Consider the following 21,211-nt stretch of genomic DNA (forward strand, 5'->3'; position numbering starts at 1 on the left):
CAATGGCATCCTGGCCTGTATCAGCAGTAGTGCAGCCAGCAGGACCAAGGCAGGGATTGTGCCCCTGTACTCAGCACTGGTGAGGCCACACATCAAGTGCTGTGTTCAGTTCTGGGCTGCTCATTACAACAAAGACATTGAGGGGCTGGAGCGTGTCCAGAGAACGGCAGCGGAACTGGTGAAGTGTTTGGAACACAAGTCCTATGAGGAACAGCTGAGGGAGCTGGGGGTGTTTAGCCTGGAGAAAAGGAGGATTAGGGGGGACTTTGTCACTCTCTACAACTCCTCAAAGGCGGTTGTAGCCAAGTCGGGGTCAGCATCTTCTCTCAGGTAACCAGTGACAGGACAAGACGACATAGTTATAAATTGCGCCAGGGGAGGTTTAGGTTGGACATCAGGAGAAATTTCTTCACGGAAATGGTGATTAGATATTGGAATGGGCCGCCCAGGGAGGCGGTGGAGTCACCATCCCTGGAGACCTTTAAGGAGAGACGGGAGGCGGCACTGAGGCGGCACTGAGGCGGCACTGGTGCAGCTGACCCGGGGGTGTTCGGTCATAGGTTGGACTCGATGATCTTTGAGGTCTTTTCCGACCTGATCTGGGATTACCCCCAGCACGTCTCTACACTTCGTTTGCCCTTCCACTCCGAGGCAGGAAGCGCCCAGGACCGAGCTCTGGCGCAGAGCGGGCGGGAGGAGGAGCTGGCGGCGTCGCCCGCTCGGAGGCGCCGCGGGCGGGGTGCCCTGAGGGGAGGGGCGGGGCCGCCACCTCCCCGCCCGCCCGCCCGCCGCCATTTTGGCTGGTCCGCGTCGCTTCCGCCGCTGGAAGTAAACAGAGGGCGAGGCAGGGAAGGAGGGAAGCAGAGACGCGGGTGGGACGGGACGGACCGAACGGCCGGGCGGAGGAGGCGGCGCTGGGGTCGGCTTTGGCGGAGAGAGCCGATGTGGCCGGAGCGGAGGCGCCAGCGCGGCCCGAGCCCCGGTTAATGCGAAGCGTAGCAGGGAGCCGCCAGGTGATGGGGCGGGAAGGGGGCGGGTGGCGGCGCAGCGGGACCATCCGCAGGGTCCCAGGCCCCAGGAGCGGGGTCCGAGCAGCGGGGGCGGCGGAGCTTGGGGCCTGTGGGGCTGTCGGAGCTCCGCGCCCCGGGCCGGGGCTGGGCCGGAAGGAGCCGATCCTGAAGGGAACCTTCTCCGGGAGTAGCGGGCGATCCTTAAATCCTAGTCCGTCGTATTTGGGGTCGCTGCCTCGCAGCGTTCCCGTGATAGCGGTAATAAATGGCGAAACCCTCGCTGTGTGCAGCGGAGCAGGTTGTTTGCGGCAGGGAGGGGTTGGGTTCGTGTCCGAGTCGCCCCCTCGTTCAGCCCGTGCTCCCCTTTAGAGCACTCCGGGTATTCCTAGAGCAGCTTTTGTGCGGGGGTGACGCACAGCGAGCTGGGCTGGGCAGGTTCCTGTCAAGCGTTATGAGTAGGGTGCAAACAGCTCTGCGCTGTGGTTTGTTTGCTTTGGTTTTGGTGGGTTTTTTTGGTTTGTTTTTTTTTTTTTTTTTTTAACTGCCGTTGTGTTCTGGCTGCGCCTTACTTGGCAATAAAAACAATGTTAAGCACGTGCTTTGCTCCTCCTCCTCCTCGGTGACTGAACTGTGTGATTAGGGTTGGACATGACTATTGCAAACAAGATAGCGTGGGTTGCGCCCAGGTGCGGAGTTCAGAAACAAGTCGTTATAATAGGTGGAGAAATCTACTTGGAAAATCTTAAGGAGTCAGGCATCCGGCTTTCTCCCATCTCTCTGCATCAGTAGAGTTGGGTCTTTTTGGGTTTTTTTGTTTTGTTTTGTTTTGTTTTTTCCCTTTCTGCCAAGATCTTAGCTTCTAAAGCAAAGTTAATCGTAGCAGCAGTTTGAAAACCAGTGATATGTGTGTGTCTGGCGTATGCCAGAGAGAGTTAAAAGCGAGATTGATGGTTCATGCGTTGCTAAGAAGTGATAAGCAATCATCAGTTGAAAAATAGCTTTTACTCTTACAGTAATTTGTTAGCATGAAATTTTGCATCCATGGCTTCCTTGTTTAAAAGTTGCCCTTGGATTTCAAATAGTCGGATGTTTAAATCACTGGATACGTAAAGCAAAGTGAACTGAACTCTTAATTGCATTTGCATGGTTTTATGTTAAATGTGCAGAAAGGTTTACTCCCTTAAGTGGCCTTACTTTTTAAAATAAATATCTTTTCAGATGGCTCTGCAAACTTCTGTAGGCAAATATGCATTCTTTAAATTTTGTATTTGTTTTATTGTTAGGCATGTGAAGAGATTGAAAGTGGTTACATTTTAAAAAAAACCTATTCTGATACTTTAAGTTCTGAAGCAAGATGCCAAAAATTAGATGAACAAATTGGTTAGAAATTAGATGACGAAACAGTAATGCAGTTCTTAAAATAATATTTTTTAGTCTTGAGCTTAGGCACTTTTTTCCTGTTTGGAAAAAGTTTGCCAAGGAAATATTTTTGAAAGGTTATACTTAATGTCTTTTTAATTACAAGGGCGTCCAGGATATCAGTAGCAAAAAGAGTTGTTGGGAAATGGTGGTTTGTTCTCCATCCCTTGCTTTAAGTCATGGCATTTAGAATATGTAACATCTTCTTTTCTTGGAAGAAGAAATCATCACTATGCCTCTAGTGATGGCTGTGTTGTCTCTTTTTTTTTTTTCAAATTGTCTGTTTATAAAAATGTGGGACAATATCCCACAACTTCCAGGAGTGGGTTTTGGTCTGTAACCAGCACATATTAGCTACTTAGAGCTCATCCCAGTTAGCTCAGAGGTGCAGATGGGGAGCTGTTGATGACCTGGTCCACTCCTATCAGCACATCCCAGAGGCCTTTTTTCCAGAAGAAAAATTAATACAGTTTTATCATTGGCAGCTCCCTCCTGGTCTTCTCTGAAAGGGAGACAAAAGAAGAGGGAAAAAGACCTGAAACTCTACCTTAATGCATGAGAAAAGTAGCCACCTAACTGGAACATTTATGCAGGTTTACTGCCTTGTTAGCAGAAGATGAGACAGGATCTCTGTAAAGGAAGACTTGGAGAGCCAGGTCTAACATTTTACCGATGGCTTTGGAAAGACTTAGACATCAAACAGGCAAGCCTGAATTTGGGAAGTTAATAGCTTGCCTGTGGTGAATGCTCCTTGTAACCTAGTTGTTTGGAATATCTGTCTAGCCTAAAGTTTAAACGAACGTTGCATTTCAGACTAGCCTATTAAAAATGTTGTTGTTGTACTATGCTGAGTTATTATCTCAAACAGAAACATGACAGGGTTGCAGTGGATTTGCCAATTAATTCTTGATTAATTTTAAGTTGAATTCCATTTTCACAGTTGAAAAATGCAGTTCCTTTATATTTTTGTTAGTTGCAGATGGTTCTGAGTCACTGTTCAGTTTTCTTGCTTTTTTTCTCTCAGCAGCAGAACTCTGTCTCTGGCGGAAAGATTGTTCCAGCACAGGAATTGTGTTTTACATAGTCCCCTAGTCGGGACTGAATCACAGAAAATAGTTCTCAGGAAGCAAGTAGAGATATTTGCCCAGTACTGTTGTCATCCTCTGCTTGCCTCCAAGTGCTAGTGGGAGTAAAAATAGGAGTTGAAAAAAGCCAAGAGACCAATTCTGTTCATCAGTCTTTCATAACCGTATGTTCAGGTTTGTCTGCATCATCTTATGAGTGGCTTTAGTCCTTAAGTGATAGCTTGCTTCTGTCATGTGAGTAGCTAGGATTAAAGTCTTTTAAAGGTAGGTAGGGAGGTGCTGGCTTTGAGAAAATAATCTATGATGCATTGGATTATGAACAGTATAATTTTTAACTTGCATTTTGTTTTAAGAAGTACTTCCAAACTTAGTTGCAATACACAGCAGGGAAACTTCCAGATGCCAGAAGGACTGGGCATATGATAATCTTAGACATGTAATTGTACTTGAATGTTAAACCAGGATGATTTCGCTGTGTATGAAGTCCTTGTTTATCCTGTAGAAACCAGGGAGGCTGGAGGTGCTTTACGTGTCAGGCTCACCCCACCCCTGGATTCTCTGAGCTCTTTAGAGACTAGAATTGAGTACACTGTAGTGTAGTGTGAGGTAGCACAGCCCTTTAGGACATGATGTGCATCACACTGAGGCTTAAAAAAAAAAAAAAGATCAGATGCCAAGTTTAGTTTTAAGATGGCATGTACAAAAGAACACGTTTGGATCAAAGCCTTAAATTTATTTCAGATATATGTAGTGGTGAGGTTTTTTTCTCTCTAACAATGTAGAAGTTAAGTGACATCATTATGGAAAAAGTATATGCTACAACTTTTTGCTCAGACTTGCAGAATTTAATACAATTTTGAAGAAAGTTTTCTGGCCCTTCTGTAATTTTTTTTTTGTGGGTCGAAACTTCCAGACTCTTACTGGAAGTCTTCTGTAATGCCTATTTACTAGTTAGTTGGAAAAATAAAAGCACACCAATGGACTTGATGAAATATATTTTCAAGTATACTGATTTAAAACAGATGCCTATTAAAGTAATGTATTATAAATAAATTAAACCAGAAAATATTCTTCCTCTGTGAGAAAAAATTATTTGGTCTGATAGAACATCTGCAATATGCAGTGCCTGCACACAGTAATTCTTTACTTCCTTGCCTGATTTTTATCTTCACAGTTTCAAGTGTTGTTCCTAATAAATAGGATTGGGGCAACAGTATTTATGTTAGTTTTCAAAAAATTGTTCAGAAGATTATCCTTCCGTTAGTAGAACGGTGGAGTGATAATCAACAACACAGTAAAACAGGTTCAAAGTGTTCTCAAACACACAAATGAAACACTGAAAGAAGAGTGACTGTTATAAATGGGTTGGCACTGTTAATGATTAAAGAAGTAATATTAAAGAGATCAGTTTAGATGATAATGTTATTTCTGGACTGCCGCTTTGGTTTGTTACTTGGGTTTTTTTCTTTTATATATGGCAGGAAAAAAAAACCTGCCAGGGTGTTGTTGCAGAAAATATCCTTTTTCACCTCCACAATTTTCTATTAATATTGTTCTCAGCTCTGTTACGTTTACAAAATAAATAGATTTTTTTTTTTTTTATTACTTCTGTAGAATGAAACGAGGAAGGAAAACTAATGAGGCTAACAGCAGTGCATCTGAAGACACAACTGAGAAGGAATCCAAGAGACACAAGGTGGTAGAGAAGAAAGCCATAGCTGTGCAGAGTCCTGACTGGGCAAATCTGCTCCAAGACATTATCCTGCAGGTGTTCCAGTATTTGCCACTTCTGGATCGTGCTCATGCATCCCAGGTCTGCAGGAGCTGGAACCAAGTGTTTCATATGCCTGATCTCTGGAGGTGCTTTGAGTTTGAACTGAATCAACCAGCCACATCTAACCTGAGGACTACACATCCTGAACTAATCAAGCAAATAATAAAGAGGCATTCCAATCACCTGCAGTATGTTAGCTTCAAGGTAGCATACTTTATAGGCTTTTTAAAAGTAACTTTTGTTCTAAAAGGAATAGGGCACCTGTCAGTGTGTAAGTGGCCTTGTTTTCAGGCTTAGTATACTGAAGAAATGGCTTTTCTAAATGGACATGTAGACATGGAGGTTACCTCCCAATTAATTTGTTTGGGTGTATTTTCAGGGCCGAAACTTGGAATAACAGTACTGAACATATGTTTTCATTGCCTTATTTCTGTTAGATAGGAATTTTTTTGTTTGGTGGTGTCGTTTGTTTGGGGTTTTTTGTTTGTTTTTGTGGGTCCTTTGTTGGGGTTTTTTTGGGGGGGGTTTTTTGGTTGGTTTTGCCTTTTTTGATTTTTTGAGGTTTTTTTGTGGCAGTTTAGCTGCTTAAAATTCTGCTTCATGAAGTGGACAGAAATAGTTCTGATACGACTGCATGTGTGGTTCCTGCCTCAGAATTAAGTTCAGTCAGGATACATAAGTTGAGAATTTCTCCATTTCACATTCTCTAGGGACTTGGCTCCAATATTCATGGTTAGAAAACATCCAATGCACAGAGGGTGATTTCAGTACTACTAGTCAGCAACTAGCAGTTTTAATATTAAATTGTATGGGATTGTCTGTAGTCAGCACAACTGTGTTGCACGGGACTGAAAAAGTATGTGGGATTTGCATAGGGTGGTGCATGGACTGATTGTGCCTGGGTGAGAAATACCATTTGATGAGAATTAGTTCTGTTAACACTGGAATTATTTTCAGCAGATGAAAACCTTTAATGTGGGCTTACATGTCAGTGTGTTTTGGAAGGGTGCTGTGAATCTCGGGGCTGCATATGCATCAGCTATGTGAGAAATTTGGAAAGAAAATGACTTCTGCAGCAAGTTCAACATACTTGTTTCTGAGATCAGGCAGTTTTAATGCTGGAATCATCAGCATGTGAGTAGCTGAGTCACCTCTGCCTGCTTGCTTGCAGTACCAGATTACAAACTGTTATCACAGGGTTTGCAGGGCTTTTATCAGCATCCAAATAAAGAAAACTTAGGGCTGTAGGGAGTGACCTCCCAGTGTCTTATCTGCTGTCTGGGTGGCTGTACACTGTGTGATTTTGAAGAATTTTGGGTGCCCTTTGCTCATAGGGTGATCCATCATTTCTTCAGTTGTTCTTCAGTGCTGCAGAATACACGAGGAAGTGGGTGTAACACTCACCGCTCCTCTGTAAAGGCTGAAAACGTGAGGGGTGTTTTCTGTAGACAAAGAAAGATGAGATTGTTGAAAATCAAGGTTTTTCAGCTTGTGTTTGAGCAGAAAATGAACATTCGTTGGACTTAATCTGTTGCTGCCAAGGTCATGTGTCTTATGGTGGAGTTAAATTTTACCCTGTGATCAGGCTTTATACTGCTCTGTAGGTTTGCAAAGCTGTCATGGCTGCTGTACATAAGGGGTTATTCAGAAAGCACATCCAAGTGTCAGGGGAAGTCCACTGGAGACACACTAAGTGATTTGGTTGGGTAGCAAGCTGACTAATGAAGGTTTTGGGATTTGTGTTGGTTTGGTCTGTTTTTTTGAGAGTATCCATTGCGTATTTGTTGTGGTTTTAACAGTGAAGGGCCAATTTTAAGAACTGAGCCACTGTAAAAAGAAGTGGCTTTTGCACATAGGAAGGGATTTATAGAATTCTTGCATTTTGATAAGGAGGAATGTAAAGGGGAATTGGAATAGGCTCTGGACCCTCCACTTGCTTATTTGTGGAATGAGTATCTTGGAACAAACTGTTAAGTTGACCTGTCACCATGCAGTATTTTACCTAAGTGTTAGAAGAGTAGTAAATTTACAGCGAATTGTCTTGGATTTTTGGTGCATACTTTTTGGGGGAATAAAGAATAACATTGATGGATTCACAATGAGGTGTTTCATTGTGGGGGTTTTTTTGACATCCCATTTCAGAAGGTAAAGTGGAAAAAAAAGTTAAAAGTGTATTTGCAGTGCTTTCTGAACATGAAATTCATTTTGTTTTAAGGTGGACAGTAGCAAGGAATCTGCAGAAGCAGCTTGTGATATTTTATCACAGCTTGTGAATTGCTCTCTGAAAACACTTGGGCTAATTTCGACTGCCCGGCCAAGCTTCATGGATTTACCAAAGGTATTTTATTATGTATATTTTCTATGTCAAAGTATTGCAGTGTTTCATACGGTACATCTATAACTTTATGAAAGTTCTATTGTGGGAATATGAATCTTTGGTAAAGAAAAGTTTATTAGTAGTCTGGTCTCTAATAAAGGGAGGAACTGATATGTACTGTGATGGGTATCTAAAGTTCCATTCAGTCTCTGAATCATGTGAGAACATAGGCCTGACCTTGTTCTTTCAAGTCCTCCTGTCTATTGACCTCAATGCAGTGCTGAGCAGTGTGGTGCAAGTTAAGAGGCTAGACAGTTCAGGTCTGTGTAATTGTGTTGTGGGGTTTGTTTAGGAGACAATTACAATCAAATGAATGGTAGAGTTTTATCTGTGTGGGCTTGCCATAGGGCTTACATGATCAATGAGCTCTCTTCAGAAAGAAATTGGATAATGATTTGCAGGGCTTCATGTCATGCAATCAAGCATCAGCATCCTTGGTGCAGTGCACTGTATTTCTGAAATTTTTAGTCAAGATTTTTACCTTGCATGTTTACCAAAAATCTGATCTTGTTAGAAGGCATTTAATCTGGAAGACAACAACCTCTTACATGTGCTTCTAAAGAAGCATTCCTGCTAGTGAGGTAGAAGTGTACTATTGCTAAGGAGGAGTGGAGTGGTTGTGAAGGGTCACATACAAATAGGCTATTAGCTAGATCTCAGTGATGTCATTGCTGGTGATGGCAGTGAGGACGAGGAGGAACTAGAGACAGCCCCGGGAAAGGAAGTAGGCTACATGTAAGGTTAGCTACAGAAGGATTATCAGCTGTTATCCTTGACAGTGGTTACTGCCACATCATGTAGCTCTCTTGAATATGTAATTTTAATCCATAATTTTCAAAGAGGCTTTTCAGATATTTAACTAGTTTTGCTGTGATTTTTTTTCCTTTTCTGATGCTCTTTGAAGTGTGATGATAAGAAAACCTGAATGTAGTGAAAACAGTCCACAGTGTTTTAAAAATACTTTGTCCTTTCAGCTCTTTCTTACTGTTTTCTTTATTAATCTGAATGCTGCTTTAGATCTTAGTTTTCACTGGAGTGACATATTAGGGTCCTGTTCAGCTTTACTGTACAGGACCCTAATTACTCTGCTTAGTAATTGTTTGTGCTATGTTCTTATTCAGCTTCAAGGCTTATAAAGCATAGGCTTCCTTTTTTGTTCTCAGTAAGTTCACGTTTGGCCTTTAAAAAAATAGATTCAAAATAAGCCAAAATTAGCTCTAAGGATAATTTGCCTTTTGGTGTTTAGAACTTCAATGGTTTTGTCACTGGCATAAGGACAACTAGTGAAACTAAAGAATTGAATTTGGCCATGACTAAATTCTGGTGGGAAGCTGTTAGTGACAGGTCCATTAGATGAGAAGCAGACAAAGATGAACTAATTTGGAAAATGGTTAATACTTTGCTGTGGTTTTGGATTTTTTGGGGGAGGCCGTGGGGTTTTTTATTTTTATCAGACTGTATAGGAAGTCTGAACTACTTGGCATTATCTTCATCAGTGCTCTTCTGTTCTCAAGTGACCTGACATGTGGTAAATAATCTGTAGCTCATATTTAGTGTTGTGTTGCCTGTCTTTCCGCTAAGTACATTCTACATGAGTAGAATCTTTTAAAGAATCATACTACAGGCTACAGGTGTGGCAATACTGAGAAGACCAGCTTTTACGTGTTGGAATATTGCCTGTTTCCCATTAGCTCTTCAAACTAGAAGTTTCAAGTTACCTTTTTTAATGAGTGTGGTTAACTTTCTTTGCCTTTTTATTTAACAGCCTTCTTTTTCTAAATAGATAATAAAACAGAGAATTTTAGAAATATTTTCTAAATAGAATAAAAACACAGTACTAACACTCATAATACAGAGTTGAAATAATATTGAAGCATCTTTTCTTCTGTACATAACATATGTATATAAGCAGCATATTGTCAGGATAGTTGGAGTGGTCCCTAAAGCCAAAGTGCATGAAGATTCTGAGTTGAACTTCCTGTTTCCATTTGCATGAACTGACTTAGAAAGTTTGTGTTAGCATGAAAGCATAAGTCCTATTCTAAATCTAATTGTGTGGGAGTTTTATCAAAAAACACAAACATATTACCTAAGAATGAAGAAATACTGTTGTCAGACCTTCTGTCATGTAACTGTGTTCAGGATATGTGCCTGTGGCTCAGAATGAAACAGGCTTGAAATCAAAGTAGCAGGTCTTTTTTTTTATGATACTTAATGTAGCGCATGGAGAAAATACTTTTTTAAAGTCTTGTATTTGGTCAGTCTTGTAAGAAATCATGAAGATGAACTACTTACTCACTTCATACCACCAGTGGTTTCTGCAGTCACTGCTGTATCTGCTCCTTAGTCTGTGTTTCTCAAGTTCAGGTTCCCTGGGCTCTGTGTTTACTGACAAGTTTCAGTGGTTAAGTAAAAATGCTGAGCACTTGTCCTACCTTATCTATGCTGCTTATTCAGTAATTAATTGATTTCCTGCTCCTTGGCTCTGTTTGGACCACTCCAGTTAGCTTTCCAAGAAATCCGTCCAAACCCGAAATACTCTTGTGTGGGTGGTAGGCCGGCAGTACAGTCATTTGGCTTTGGATACAAACACTCCTGACTATGTTTGCATATCACCAATGCAGCACAATTTTCCATGTGGGAATTCCTCTTCCAGAGGATGCTTCTTTTAGAGTGTGACTTGCCTCATCTGTTCAAAGAACATAAAAAAAATTCTTCAAAATTAGGGCTTCTAGGCTTTCCCCTTTGCTTGTGGTCTTTCTGTAGAAGTAAATTTGTGCAGTGGATAGTCCAGGGTCTTGATTAACTTCTAATGTTACACGTTCTGATTTGCCAAATTCATAAACGGATAGCAAAAAATTATTACACTTCCTCTACTCACAAATGACAGTATTAATATTATTTTTTAATTATGCAGTATCAAAAGAATGCTTTTTCAGCAAATGCTGTCAAGAAGTAAAAGCTAGGACTGCTGTGTACAGTATAAGACCATTGAGATTTTTAGATAATACTCTTTCATATAAACCTCCTTTTTTTTTTTCAGTCTCACTTTATTTCTGCACTGACAGTGGTGTTTGTGAACTCCAAATCCCTCTCTTCACTTAAGATTGATGACACACCAGTAGATGATCCATCTCTCAAGGTTCTGGTGGCGAACAACAGTGACACGCTCAAACTGTTGAAAATGAGCAGTTGTCCTCATGTTTCTCCAGCTGGTAAGCTACTGTGGTTTTGGGGTTAGCTCATTTGGGATTTGTTGGTTGGTTGGTTTGGACTTTTTAATGTGTGCATTACAATCTGTCTGAAATCAGTACACCCCTGGAAAAATGGTGTCAGAGGGAAGATGACTGTGGTATTATGGACAACTGTGGCTGAATAAAGTCATTTCAGCTGGTGGTCAATCTGTCTACCCTACCACTTCACAGTGACTACTGGGCTAATAATGAAATAGTGCATGTCTGTTGTGGGGAAGTGGTTAACCTCGTGTGGAACTTAATGAGTATATATCGACTTGATAGTGCGCTATTTGTGCAATGATTAAGTATTCCAATATAATTAAACTTTTTTGGAATATGAGGTTTCTTTCCATATTTTGTTATGTGTGGATTTTGACTGTTGGCATGCCATGGATTAGGAAGATGCTGGTTTAGTCATTCTGAAAAAAAGTCATAGCTGGAGAATAACTGCAGACAGCATCAAAAAGGGGAGAAGAGACTGAGCTATACAAAACTTCTACTGTCAGCAAATGTATTTCTCTAACACTCTTAAGTGTGTCTGTAACAAGAATGAAGCCAGCTCATATCAGAAATCACTCAAGATTGTTGAAGTTCACAGAATTAACATTTATGGTAGACCTATGCAATGCACAGCAAGTTTAAGATTTATTCGCAGCACATCAGCTTAACACTTACAGTTTTTCACTGAGAAATGGAAGAGGAATTGTAAATGAAATCCTGGCTACCCAGTATGATTCCTCTTCTGAGGATGAGTAGAAACTATAGAAACCATAATGCCATAACTTTTCATGCAAATAGATTGCAGCTGTAAATGCTAGGTTTATTGTCTGTCAGATTCACCAGCAGGATTCCTAAAAGGGGAAAGGCGAAAGCAGTACTGTTGCAGAGGGTGTGTTATTGTAGTGATAACAAACAAAACAAACTTAATACCTTTTGCAAGTGTAGGTCTCAGACAAAACCTTGTGTTTGGTTTTGTATAAAGAAGTCCTGAAAATGTAGGACTGATGTTTTGCAGCAGCCTGGTCCAGCAAAGTGTCCACAGAATTAACTGGAATGCCTCCTCCAAAGCTTTCTAATCATAGATGGGGATTGTTTAAATTGGCTTGAGGGACTGGCTTTTCCAACTTAAAATTGTTTTTTGAGAATCCTTGTGTCTGAGAAGTACGAGGGCTGTAATGTGTCTGTCAAGAGGAAAAGGCTTCAGCAGTAATCTGTAGCTAGGCAGAGAGAGTAATTTCCTTGGACATGGATTGAAGAGTAACTTGTCAGCTCTAGCAGACTTTGCTGGTTTGTGGATAATCCTTGCTAGAAGGCTTTATTGGAACATCATGCACTGATAATTTGGGAGGAGACATGGGTGTGTTCTGATTGATGTATCTTGCATGGTTTTTAATTTAAGGAACAATGGGTAAGAAATTGTCGTGCCTGTTTAAGGAGCACAACTACTATTGTCCTTCATGGAGTGGAGATTAATAGATTGGGATAAGATGTGTTAGTAACAAAACCAGGGAGTGCTAAGCTAACAGTAGGAGAGTTTAATTGCTTAATTCAGGTGTAGGTGTGCCTTGAGATGGAGAAAAAAGTGGATGTGCTGGGTTTGCATGGCAATGTTTTGTGGGGCAGTGAGGGGGCCACAGGAGTGGCTTCTGTGAAAACTGCCAGAAGCTTCCCCATGTCCAGCAGAGCCAAGGCCAAGCCCATCAGTGACAGTGGTAGCGCCTCTGGGATAACCTATTGAAGAAGGGGGAAAGGTACTGCAGGAGAGCAATTGCAGCTGGAGGTAGGAGCGAGTATACGTGAGAGAAACAACTCTGCAGACACCAAGGTCAGTGAAGAAGGAGGGGCAGGAGCTGATCCAGGTGCCAGAACTGAGATTCCCCTGCAGCCCCTGGTGCAGACCACGGTGATGCTGCTGTGCCCCTGCAGCCTATGGAGGGCCACGGTGGGGCAGAGATCCACCTGCAGCCCGTGGAGGACCTCAGGCTGGAACAGGTGGATGGCTGAAGGAGGCTGTGACTCTGTTGGAAGCCCATGCTGGAAGAGTCTGTTGAAAGCACCTTTTGAGAGAGGAGCCCATGCTGGAGCAGTTTTGATGACAGGAATTGGAGTCTGTCCTGAAGGACTGCACGCCATGGAAGAGACCCACGCTGGAGCAGTTTATGAAGAACTGCAGTCTGAGAAGGACTCCCACTGGAGAAGTTCGTGGGGGACTGCTCCCATGTGAGGGACCCCATGCTAGAGCTGGGGAAGAGTGGGAGGGGTCTCCCCCTGAGGAGGAAGGAGTGGCAGAGACAGTGTCTGAAGAACTGACTATAGCCCCCATTCCGTGTCGCCCTGTGCTGCTGGGAGGGAAGGAGGTAGAGAAAATCATGAGGAAGTTAAGCCTGGGAAGAACAAAGGAGTGAGAGGAAGGTGTGTTAAGTTTCAGTTTTATTTCTCATTACTCTACTCTTATTTAAGTGATAATAAATTGATTTCCCCAAGCTGAGTCTGTTTAACCCATGATTGGTGAGTGATCTCTCCCTGTCACCTTTATCTTCACTCTTCGAGTTTTTAATTTTATTCTCTCCCCTGCCCAGCTGGGGGAGGAAGTGATTACACGGCTTTGGTGGGCACTTGGTGTCCAGGCAGGGACAACCCACCAGGTGGAACAAAAGAAAGAAGCCGGTATGTGGATAGTTGGCTTCAAGAGCAGGCAGATTGCAAAAATGAGAATCTTGAAGGAAAATTGACCTGGATTTTTTTTGTAATGGGAATATTATAATTAGCAGGCTGCTATAGATGTGGAAAAACTTTACTGACCCAAAAGGGCTGTGAGTTGCAAAACTAATTACTTATAGATGCAGTTAAAATGTCTTCAGATTGGAGGAGGGAGGAATGTTCATTACTAGGTCAGTTCTCAAGAAATTTTTTAGTGAAGGACAGAAAAGAGTAATGAAAGTAGTGCAAGAGAGACTCCACTACCGCAGGGATAAAGGAAAAAGATTGATATCAAACAGTGAATTGTTCTAAGTTACTGTACAAAGATAAAGAGGCACATTTGAGTTTGAGCTGGAGAAACAAAGGCTGTGATGTGTTTGTAATCCTTGTGAGCTTACTTGAATATTCTTCTGTTTGCTGTTTGCCCTCTGAAATACTAAGTGTTGGAATAGAGGGAATGGAAAGTGTTCCTGTAGAGGTGGTGTTTCTGCTGTGACATGGGGGTAGGAGGGCTGCTTCTCTTGGAGTGGGAGTTGGGAAGCAGAGTGGCGTCAGGTGTGCCTGCATCAGGGACATCATGGATCAGGGATTTTTTTGATGCGGATCTGTGCAGTAAGGTCAGAGAGCAGAGCCATTTACCTCTCAGTGACACAAAGGTGTAGGCAGTGCCTAGGGATGTTCTGTGAACTACATGGGCTCCAGGCAGGTCCTTTAGTAGCTATTTACACTGTATTCCTTGTCAGCTCTATATGTAGGATGCATAACTGCATTGACAGACTGTGCATATCCAGTTCTAGACCCATAAAAAAATCACAGTAAATTGAACCCCAGCTCTTCCCTTTTGCATTGCACTGGTCCATAATGGACCCCTAAAGTTAACAAAGATTTGTGGAAGGATGGCAGCCAGGACAACTAACTTTGTCGAGATGAGAAAATATATATGGATCTTGAAACTGCCTACAATACTTTATAGATCAACAGACCTAGGTATTCTGAAGCAGCATGTCTGAGTCTGCTTAGAGAGTGATCATAGTAGCCCTTCTGATTCATGCAATGTTTTCGCAGTGATTTTTTTTTTTTTTTTTTTAAGAAAGCGTTTTTATGCTCAGTGTAGGCTTCTCTTAAGTTTAACAGCTGCACCTTAAAATACTGTTTTCTGTATTCCTCTTGCTTCAGAGCTAGAGTGTATTGAGCTCAGGTTTCTCAGTATGTTAAATGCTATTTTCTTATCCCCTCTATTAATGGAAAGGCTGTATCCCACATTTCATGCAGTTTTCTGGGTCACATGAAATGCAGAGGACTGTATGCTTTTCTTAGTGCTTTTTATTTTTTTCAGTACTGTTACCAGTATAATACCATCTCTTGTATCTAGAAATAGTATGAATGGAAACCGCAGACTGAACTGGATTCTCTTTTTGATGTTTTTGTCTTCTGTGAGCAGCAAATTATATTGAATCATTATAGAGAGTCTGAAACTTGCTGTTCTAGAAATTACTGCTCCATATTTTTAGTGTTTTGCCTCTTTTTTGCTGTAGCTTTTCCAAATTTAAGCATTAATACTTTCCTAGAAAAAACAAATAGTGACAGCAGCAGCCTCTCTATTGAATTAAAATCTAGCATTCATTTTATTTTTGCTTTCTTCAGATAACAAATCTCATTCACAGTTGCTTTGTCAGCCACAGAGCAGTCAGCAATTCTTCCAGAGCTGGCTAAGGAAATACTTTTATCATGAGTAAGGACCTTTTACAAAAACAAGGTTGACTATATGTGGTCTTAGAAAAGGGCAGAACAGTCAGAATATGCTATTTATATATTTGTCACTTCTGTTTATGTATTTTTTAACTTCTTTATGATCCCTAGCAAAATAGAGATGTAGGCACATTGTGTGTATCTGTCTTACATGTAGCTACAAAGAAGTCACAAGGTCATGCTTGTGAAAAAGATTCATGGTCAGGTTTCCAGTATGATTTGGTTTTGATTTAAGGTCTAGATTGCACATTGAAATAGGTGCCCGTAGCACCCTCCTGCCACACATAAACAAATTCCCTCCTGTTGTTCAGTCATCAGTGCCTTTGTTTGTGTAATCCCTTGCATAATGTTCTCTTCTCCCAGGTATCCTTTGTGTGGCTGACCAGTGCCATGGCTTGCGTGAGCTGGCGCTGAACTACCACCTGCTGAGTGATGAGCTGCTGCTTGCTTTGTCTTCTGAAAAGCACGTCAGGTTAGAACACTTGCGCATTGATGTTGTCAGTGAAAATCCTGGACAGACTCAGTTCCACACCATTCAGAAGAGCAGCTGGGACGCTTTCATCAAGCATTCTCCTAAAGTCAATTTAGTCATGTACTTTTTCTTGTATGAGGAGGAGTTTGATCCGTTCTTTCGTTATGAGATACCTGTCACTCACCTTTACTTCGGGAGGTCAGTAAGCAAGGACGTGCTCGGCCGCGTTGGGATGACGTGTCCACGGCTGGTTGAACTGGTGGTGTGTGCCAATGGATTACGGCCGCTGGACGAGGAGCTGATCTGCATTGCGGAGCGGTGCAAGTACCTGTCGGCCGTGGGCCTCGGAGAATGTGAAGTCTCTTGCAGTGCCTTTGTTGAGTTTGTGAAGATGTGTGGCGGTCGCCTCTCTCAGCTCTCTATTATGGAGGAAGTTTTGATTCCTGATCAGAAGTACAGCTTAGAGCAGATTCATTGGGAAGTTTCAAAGCATCTTGGTAGAGTCTGGTTCCCAGACATGATGCCCACGTGGTAAAGTCCTTAAAAGACTCCAGGGTGAATGGAGTAGCACCTTAAACCCAAGATTACCATATTGCAATTTCCTGTATAAGCTTATTTAATAATACAGATTTTACTGCAAGTTAATTAATGGTTTGATTATAAAATTAATTTTTCTTTCAAAAATTGTTCTGGAATTTCGGAACCAAAAATAGAGTTCACAGCTCCAAAACCTGTTTTCATCCAAACAAAAATCAGGTTTCTGTTTTAGATTTATTCTTTGTCATTAAAAGTGACCTCAAACATTTTTGGAAAAAAAATTATTTAAAATATTGAAATGTACTTGCAAAATACCAGTTGTAATATGCTGTCCTTCTTTGATTTAGATAGTAGCATTGGACACAACCACATTTTATCTTAAAAAGCCAATCAAAAGCCCACCAAAATTGCATGCTTTTGTTGCAGACCATAGCATTTCTAAATCCAGTCACCTCAATGACAAGATGACAATTATAGGGAATTTAGTAGCCTGTGAAATACATACATTCTGTTAAGTAAGTCATAAAGGCAAGAGCAATACACAATAATAACAGTTTAGACAACTAAAGTAGAAAGTTTAACACGTTATTCAACAGATTATTAGATCCATCTAAAATGTATTTAGAGCGCTAACAAGCAGTAGTGTGAGCTACCAAAAGCGCTGTGGGGTTTTTTCCACCCTCTATGCATTTTAATGTAGTTTGCTTACGGGGTCTCAGATCTGTGTCTAAACCTGTTTTAAGGTATTTTATGTCTAGCTCAGGAAGCGAAAGCATTCTGGGGAAAAATGTAGATACATTATATTTAAAACCACATTGGAGTTAATGAGCTTTTCTTGCACATTAACTGGTTTGGCAGCATATGGTGAGATGGAATAATGTATGGTTTGTGAAATGAACCCTGCAATGTTGTTCTGATGACAGGAGTGTGAGCAGTGTGAGATGAGAAAGGTAAAATTTGAATGTTGACCAAGAACCTTTTCACAAAACCTTAGACCTTTTGGCTGCTTTCAGTTTGAGAGAAATGACATTGGAACAGTTGCTTAAGCTGTATAAACTTAACTATATACTGTAAATCTGTTTCAAAAATGTTTATGTATAAAGTGGATGTTTGATAGATAATAATTTTGTATACCTTTAATTCAGCTAGTTCTGTCATTTCATAATATTTAAAAACCGAAAAGGAGTAGACTTGGTGAAGTAGAGTAATAGGCAAAAATTTGTTTTGAACATTTGATAAATCAATTTTATTAAAGAAAGTTTGTAGTTTGTAAGTGATGTAGGCAAGGCATTGCCTGTGATCTGGATGTGGCTCGTGACTTCATTTTTTACTGCTAACAATTATGTTATTTTCTCTTTGAGGTTACTGATGGTAACACCGAAGTGTTGCCCACACAGCTGCATGTTTGAGAGATGTTGTCAGCCCTCAGCAAGGTAGAGCTGCCCCTGTGGGCTGGGTTGAACTTAGCTGGTGGCTGCTTCTCAGTTGAGCTATACAGCCCCTTCTGGTAGTAAGTAGATTTTGTTCATCTCTGATTTCAGTCATGTTTATCCAAATGTATAATTTAGTGTAATACACTTATGAGCATATTAAAGTTCATAACTATATTTTGAGCAAGCAATGCTCAGTGGACTGGACATCTTTATAGGGGAGTTGTATGTTTCTGTAGAGCTTTGATTTAAAAATTGCATTTTATGAAATACACGATTTTTGTATTAGATAAATTAATGTAATACTATAATTTGCTTTTATTTGTATAAAAGGTGTCAATATATTTAGTCTGTAAAAGTAAAAAAGTTCTGTGTTTTTTATAACCTGACTCTCAGAACTGCCTGGTTTGGGAAAGGTGGAGTAACACTTGTAGTCTGGGGAATAGGATTTAGTTTTCACTAAATTAATGTGAAATAATACATTAGTAATGGAGCCAAAACCTCTTTGGACCTTGACTGCAGGTGACCCGATGCTGGCAAGGTGAGTCACCAACATGTTGGTAGTGGAAATAACTGAAAAGCAAGGCACAACCTAAATACCAGAGCCCACTCCTGGAATTTACATCTTTGAAACCCAGCATTCTGCTGCTCACAGAGAGGCCTGTGTCAGACCCTGGTGTGAGGAATGTATTAGGAGCTGAAGGTGGCATGGTTGGTTGTAGCAGAACAGCTTCCCTGGCAAGGTAACTGGCCTGCTCTGAGAAAAGTCTGTGTTGTTGCACAGACCTCAAAAAGTCCTTCCTGAATGCAGCACCATATTATAGTGGTTATTAAGATGTTCAAGCACAAGAAAACTGCTTGAAAGCAGTTGTGTCTCTCTTCCATTGAAAGTCAGCAGTTTTTATACATTGAATCAATTGCTGCATCCTTAGGTCAAATAATCCAGCTATAACATAAACTTCCCAGGCAAGCATAAAGTGCTTTTTTAGCAAATTCTGTACATCTTACTTTGCCTTCTACATGTTGAAACAAATGTAAATACATAAAAATCACGGCACAAATAAAAAAGAGTACCAGAGACTCACGAAGTTCACTAGAAGCATGAACATGGGTGTCACAGCTGTACCATTTTTCCCTGAGTTCACCTTTCTTTCCTATTTTCAGAACAAAATTCAGTGTTGGCTTGGTTGTCCAGTTTCGGGTAGGGGTTAACGAGTGCAGTGACATCTTACCTGTGGATCCAGGTGGTTACAAGTTACAATACTGAAGGCAGGAACTCTCCTAATCCAGAGCATGTGGTGGGTTTGTGAGGGGGAAGGCAGAGACCAGTGATTTTCATTGCATGGCCCTTTGGGAAACAGGAGTAGCACACTCTGTTTGACCTTGATGGATGATGAGCCAGGATCTGCCTTGTGTGAGAGCCCTCCTGAGATGAAGTGTGGCTTACAACACCAAGCAGCAGTATTGCACAAGACCACTGTGCAGACTTGGAAATTGTGGTAGTACAGAATGATTGTGTGTTTTTGCCCTCAAGTGCAATGTGCGTTAAGAGCAGGGAGTAGAACCAAGCAGTCTCTAAAGTGATGAACAAGTTGTGTATTCAAAGTGTGCAAAGACTGAGTGGCAGTGACACAATGCCAGGCTTATCCTTGAGCCTGGCAGTTTGGACAGTCCCCTGGTTCCTTCTGTTGGGCAAGTGCTAGTGCCACCTGGCTGTGAGTGAAATGAGGTGGGATTTTGCTCCCTGTGTGACTTTCAGGAGGAGGCTGTCCTTAAGTGTTTGAGGTGAATAGGTGATTTTCAGTCACAGATCATCAGGTGCACAGAAACTGTTTGGGACATCTAACACTTCCTTTTAAAGTTATAAAAGTGTCATTTTTATGGATCTATCCCGGGCTTGTCTACACTTCGCAGAAGTGGCCTATTCATCACCTCTGTTTTTTGGCATCTAACTCTATAGGTGTAACTCAAGGATTGTGGATTCTGCCTACAAGAGAGCACTGCACTCAATTTCAACTAATTCCAGTGCAATGATTCCAGTTTTAACTGCAACAACTGCACCCCTTTCAGGACTGCAGTTTGTACTGGTGGAGTTTATTCCTACCCACCTGTGCATTCAGTCTGAACAATTAACACACAAGCAAAGAAAGTGAGAGCTGTCTCTCCAACTTGTGTGCCCAGAAGGAAAAAGTACTGGCCTCAGAAGGAACTCATGTATGTTACATAAAGGGCAACCCCATCACTGATAACTGGTACGTTCTGAGGACAGTGTTCAAAGTGTGAAACAGACACACTTGGCTGCATGGAGGAATCCCCACATCAGTGGCAGTGTGATGTATGGGCTTGGTTCTGTGATCCTATTTCCCCTTCAGAGCTTTGGACACTGGTTTGTGATGTTGTGGCTTTTTCCTGGGAAGGCAAACGTGGGTTCAACGACATTGAGGGTTTCAAAGTCATACAACATGCATCAGTGAGAATATAACTTCTGTAGACAGACTTGCTGCAGCCCCTTTGACTTCCCTAGAGCCTCCTGGATTACCTTCCTCGTGCTAATATGTGGTGCTTGGTTGCTGGCTGGGTTGAAACCATGGTAGTATCCTAATCCAAAGCTGAGCTCAGTCACAAGGTGCAACAAGCATATTTCAAACCAGAAGTCCCGTGGAAACGAAGTATATATGGACAGATTCATGGTAGATGTTTCAGAGATGTTTATTTCTCCAGCCACATCACCGGGGCTCAGCTCGGGAACCCCGCAGTCATGGGACCCGAGGGTCCTTTGCCACCCCGGGGAACACAAACCAACCAATGGGAGACAAAGGTGACCAGGGGCAGGGAAACCCCGTGTCTCCCCCCCAGGACCCCTCTCCCAGGGCTCCATGGCAGGGGGGAAGGGACCCCAACATCAAGGGCTTGTGACTTTGGGTATAAAGACTCAAGTCCTTCAGTCTGAGGCAAAAGATGAAGTTTCACCTAACAGTGGAAGTAAGTAGCAGCTTGAAGCAGCTTGAACAGAGGTGTGCTCATCCCCTCATTCCTCTCATGCTCATCCTGTTACATGACAATGCAATTCAACTAATTAATTTTAGTGACTTCCTAAATACAATGTTACATTTCTGCCATTCTTATGATTTGAGTCCACTCACTGTGTTCTCTCCTCTTTGGCTGCAGCAGGCTATTAGCTTGGCTCAAGCTAAATGAAACTGCAGAGTTGGGTTCCTGTGTTCCTGCTTGGCCACAAGACAGTAGTAACCTCTGCAGGAGCACTACTCATTCCACAGCTAGTTTAAAAAAAAAAAAAGTGAGCAGTGAACACTTGGAGATGATTACACTGCTGCAGTGTGGTTTTTCTGTGTGCAGGCATCTCAGTGGTTTCCAGAAAGCCAGTGTTCCTCTGGCTTTGGTCCCTTGGGTTTAAAGAGAAC

General features: G+C 41.7%; 1 protein-coding gene across 2 annotated transcripts; it reads left to right on the forward strand.

Moving 5' to 3' along the window:
• Nucleotides 1-829: 829 nt before the first annotated feature.
• LOC121672634 (F-box/LRR-repeat protein 3) lies at nucleotides 830-16,819 on the forward strand. Of its 2 annotated transcripts, none has more exons than XM_042045368.1 (5): nucleotides 830-1,013; nucleotides 5,129-5,492; nucleotides 7,504-7,626; nucleotides 10,709-10,880; nucleotides 15,714-16,819. In XM_042045368.1, exons 2-5 carry the CDS (start codon nucleotides 5,130-5,132, stop codon nucleotides 16,355-16,357), a joined length of 1,302 nt encoding a protein of 433 aa, XP_041901302.1. In that variant the 5' UTR covers nucleotides 830-1,013; nucleotide 5,129; the 3' UTR covers nucleotides 16,358-16,819. The 2 variants fall into 2 exon arrangements, with proteins under 2 accessions (XP_041901302.1, XP_041901301.1); XM_042045367.1 differs by lacking the exon at nucleotides 830-1,013 and adding an exon at nucleotides 3,325-3,688.
• Nucleotides 16,820-21,211: the final 4,392 nt, after the last annotated feature.

This window comes from Corvus kubaryi, unplaced genomic scaffold, assembly GCF_017639235.1.
Source record: "Corvus kubaryi isolate FWS band 111438036 unplaced genomic scaffold, C.kubaryi_AGA036_p1.0 64805, whole genome shotgun sequence".
NCBI classification, from domain to species: domain Eukaryota; kingdom Metazoa; phylum Chordata; class Aves; order Passeriformes; family Corvidae; genus Corvus; species Corvus kubaryi.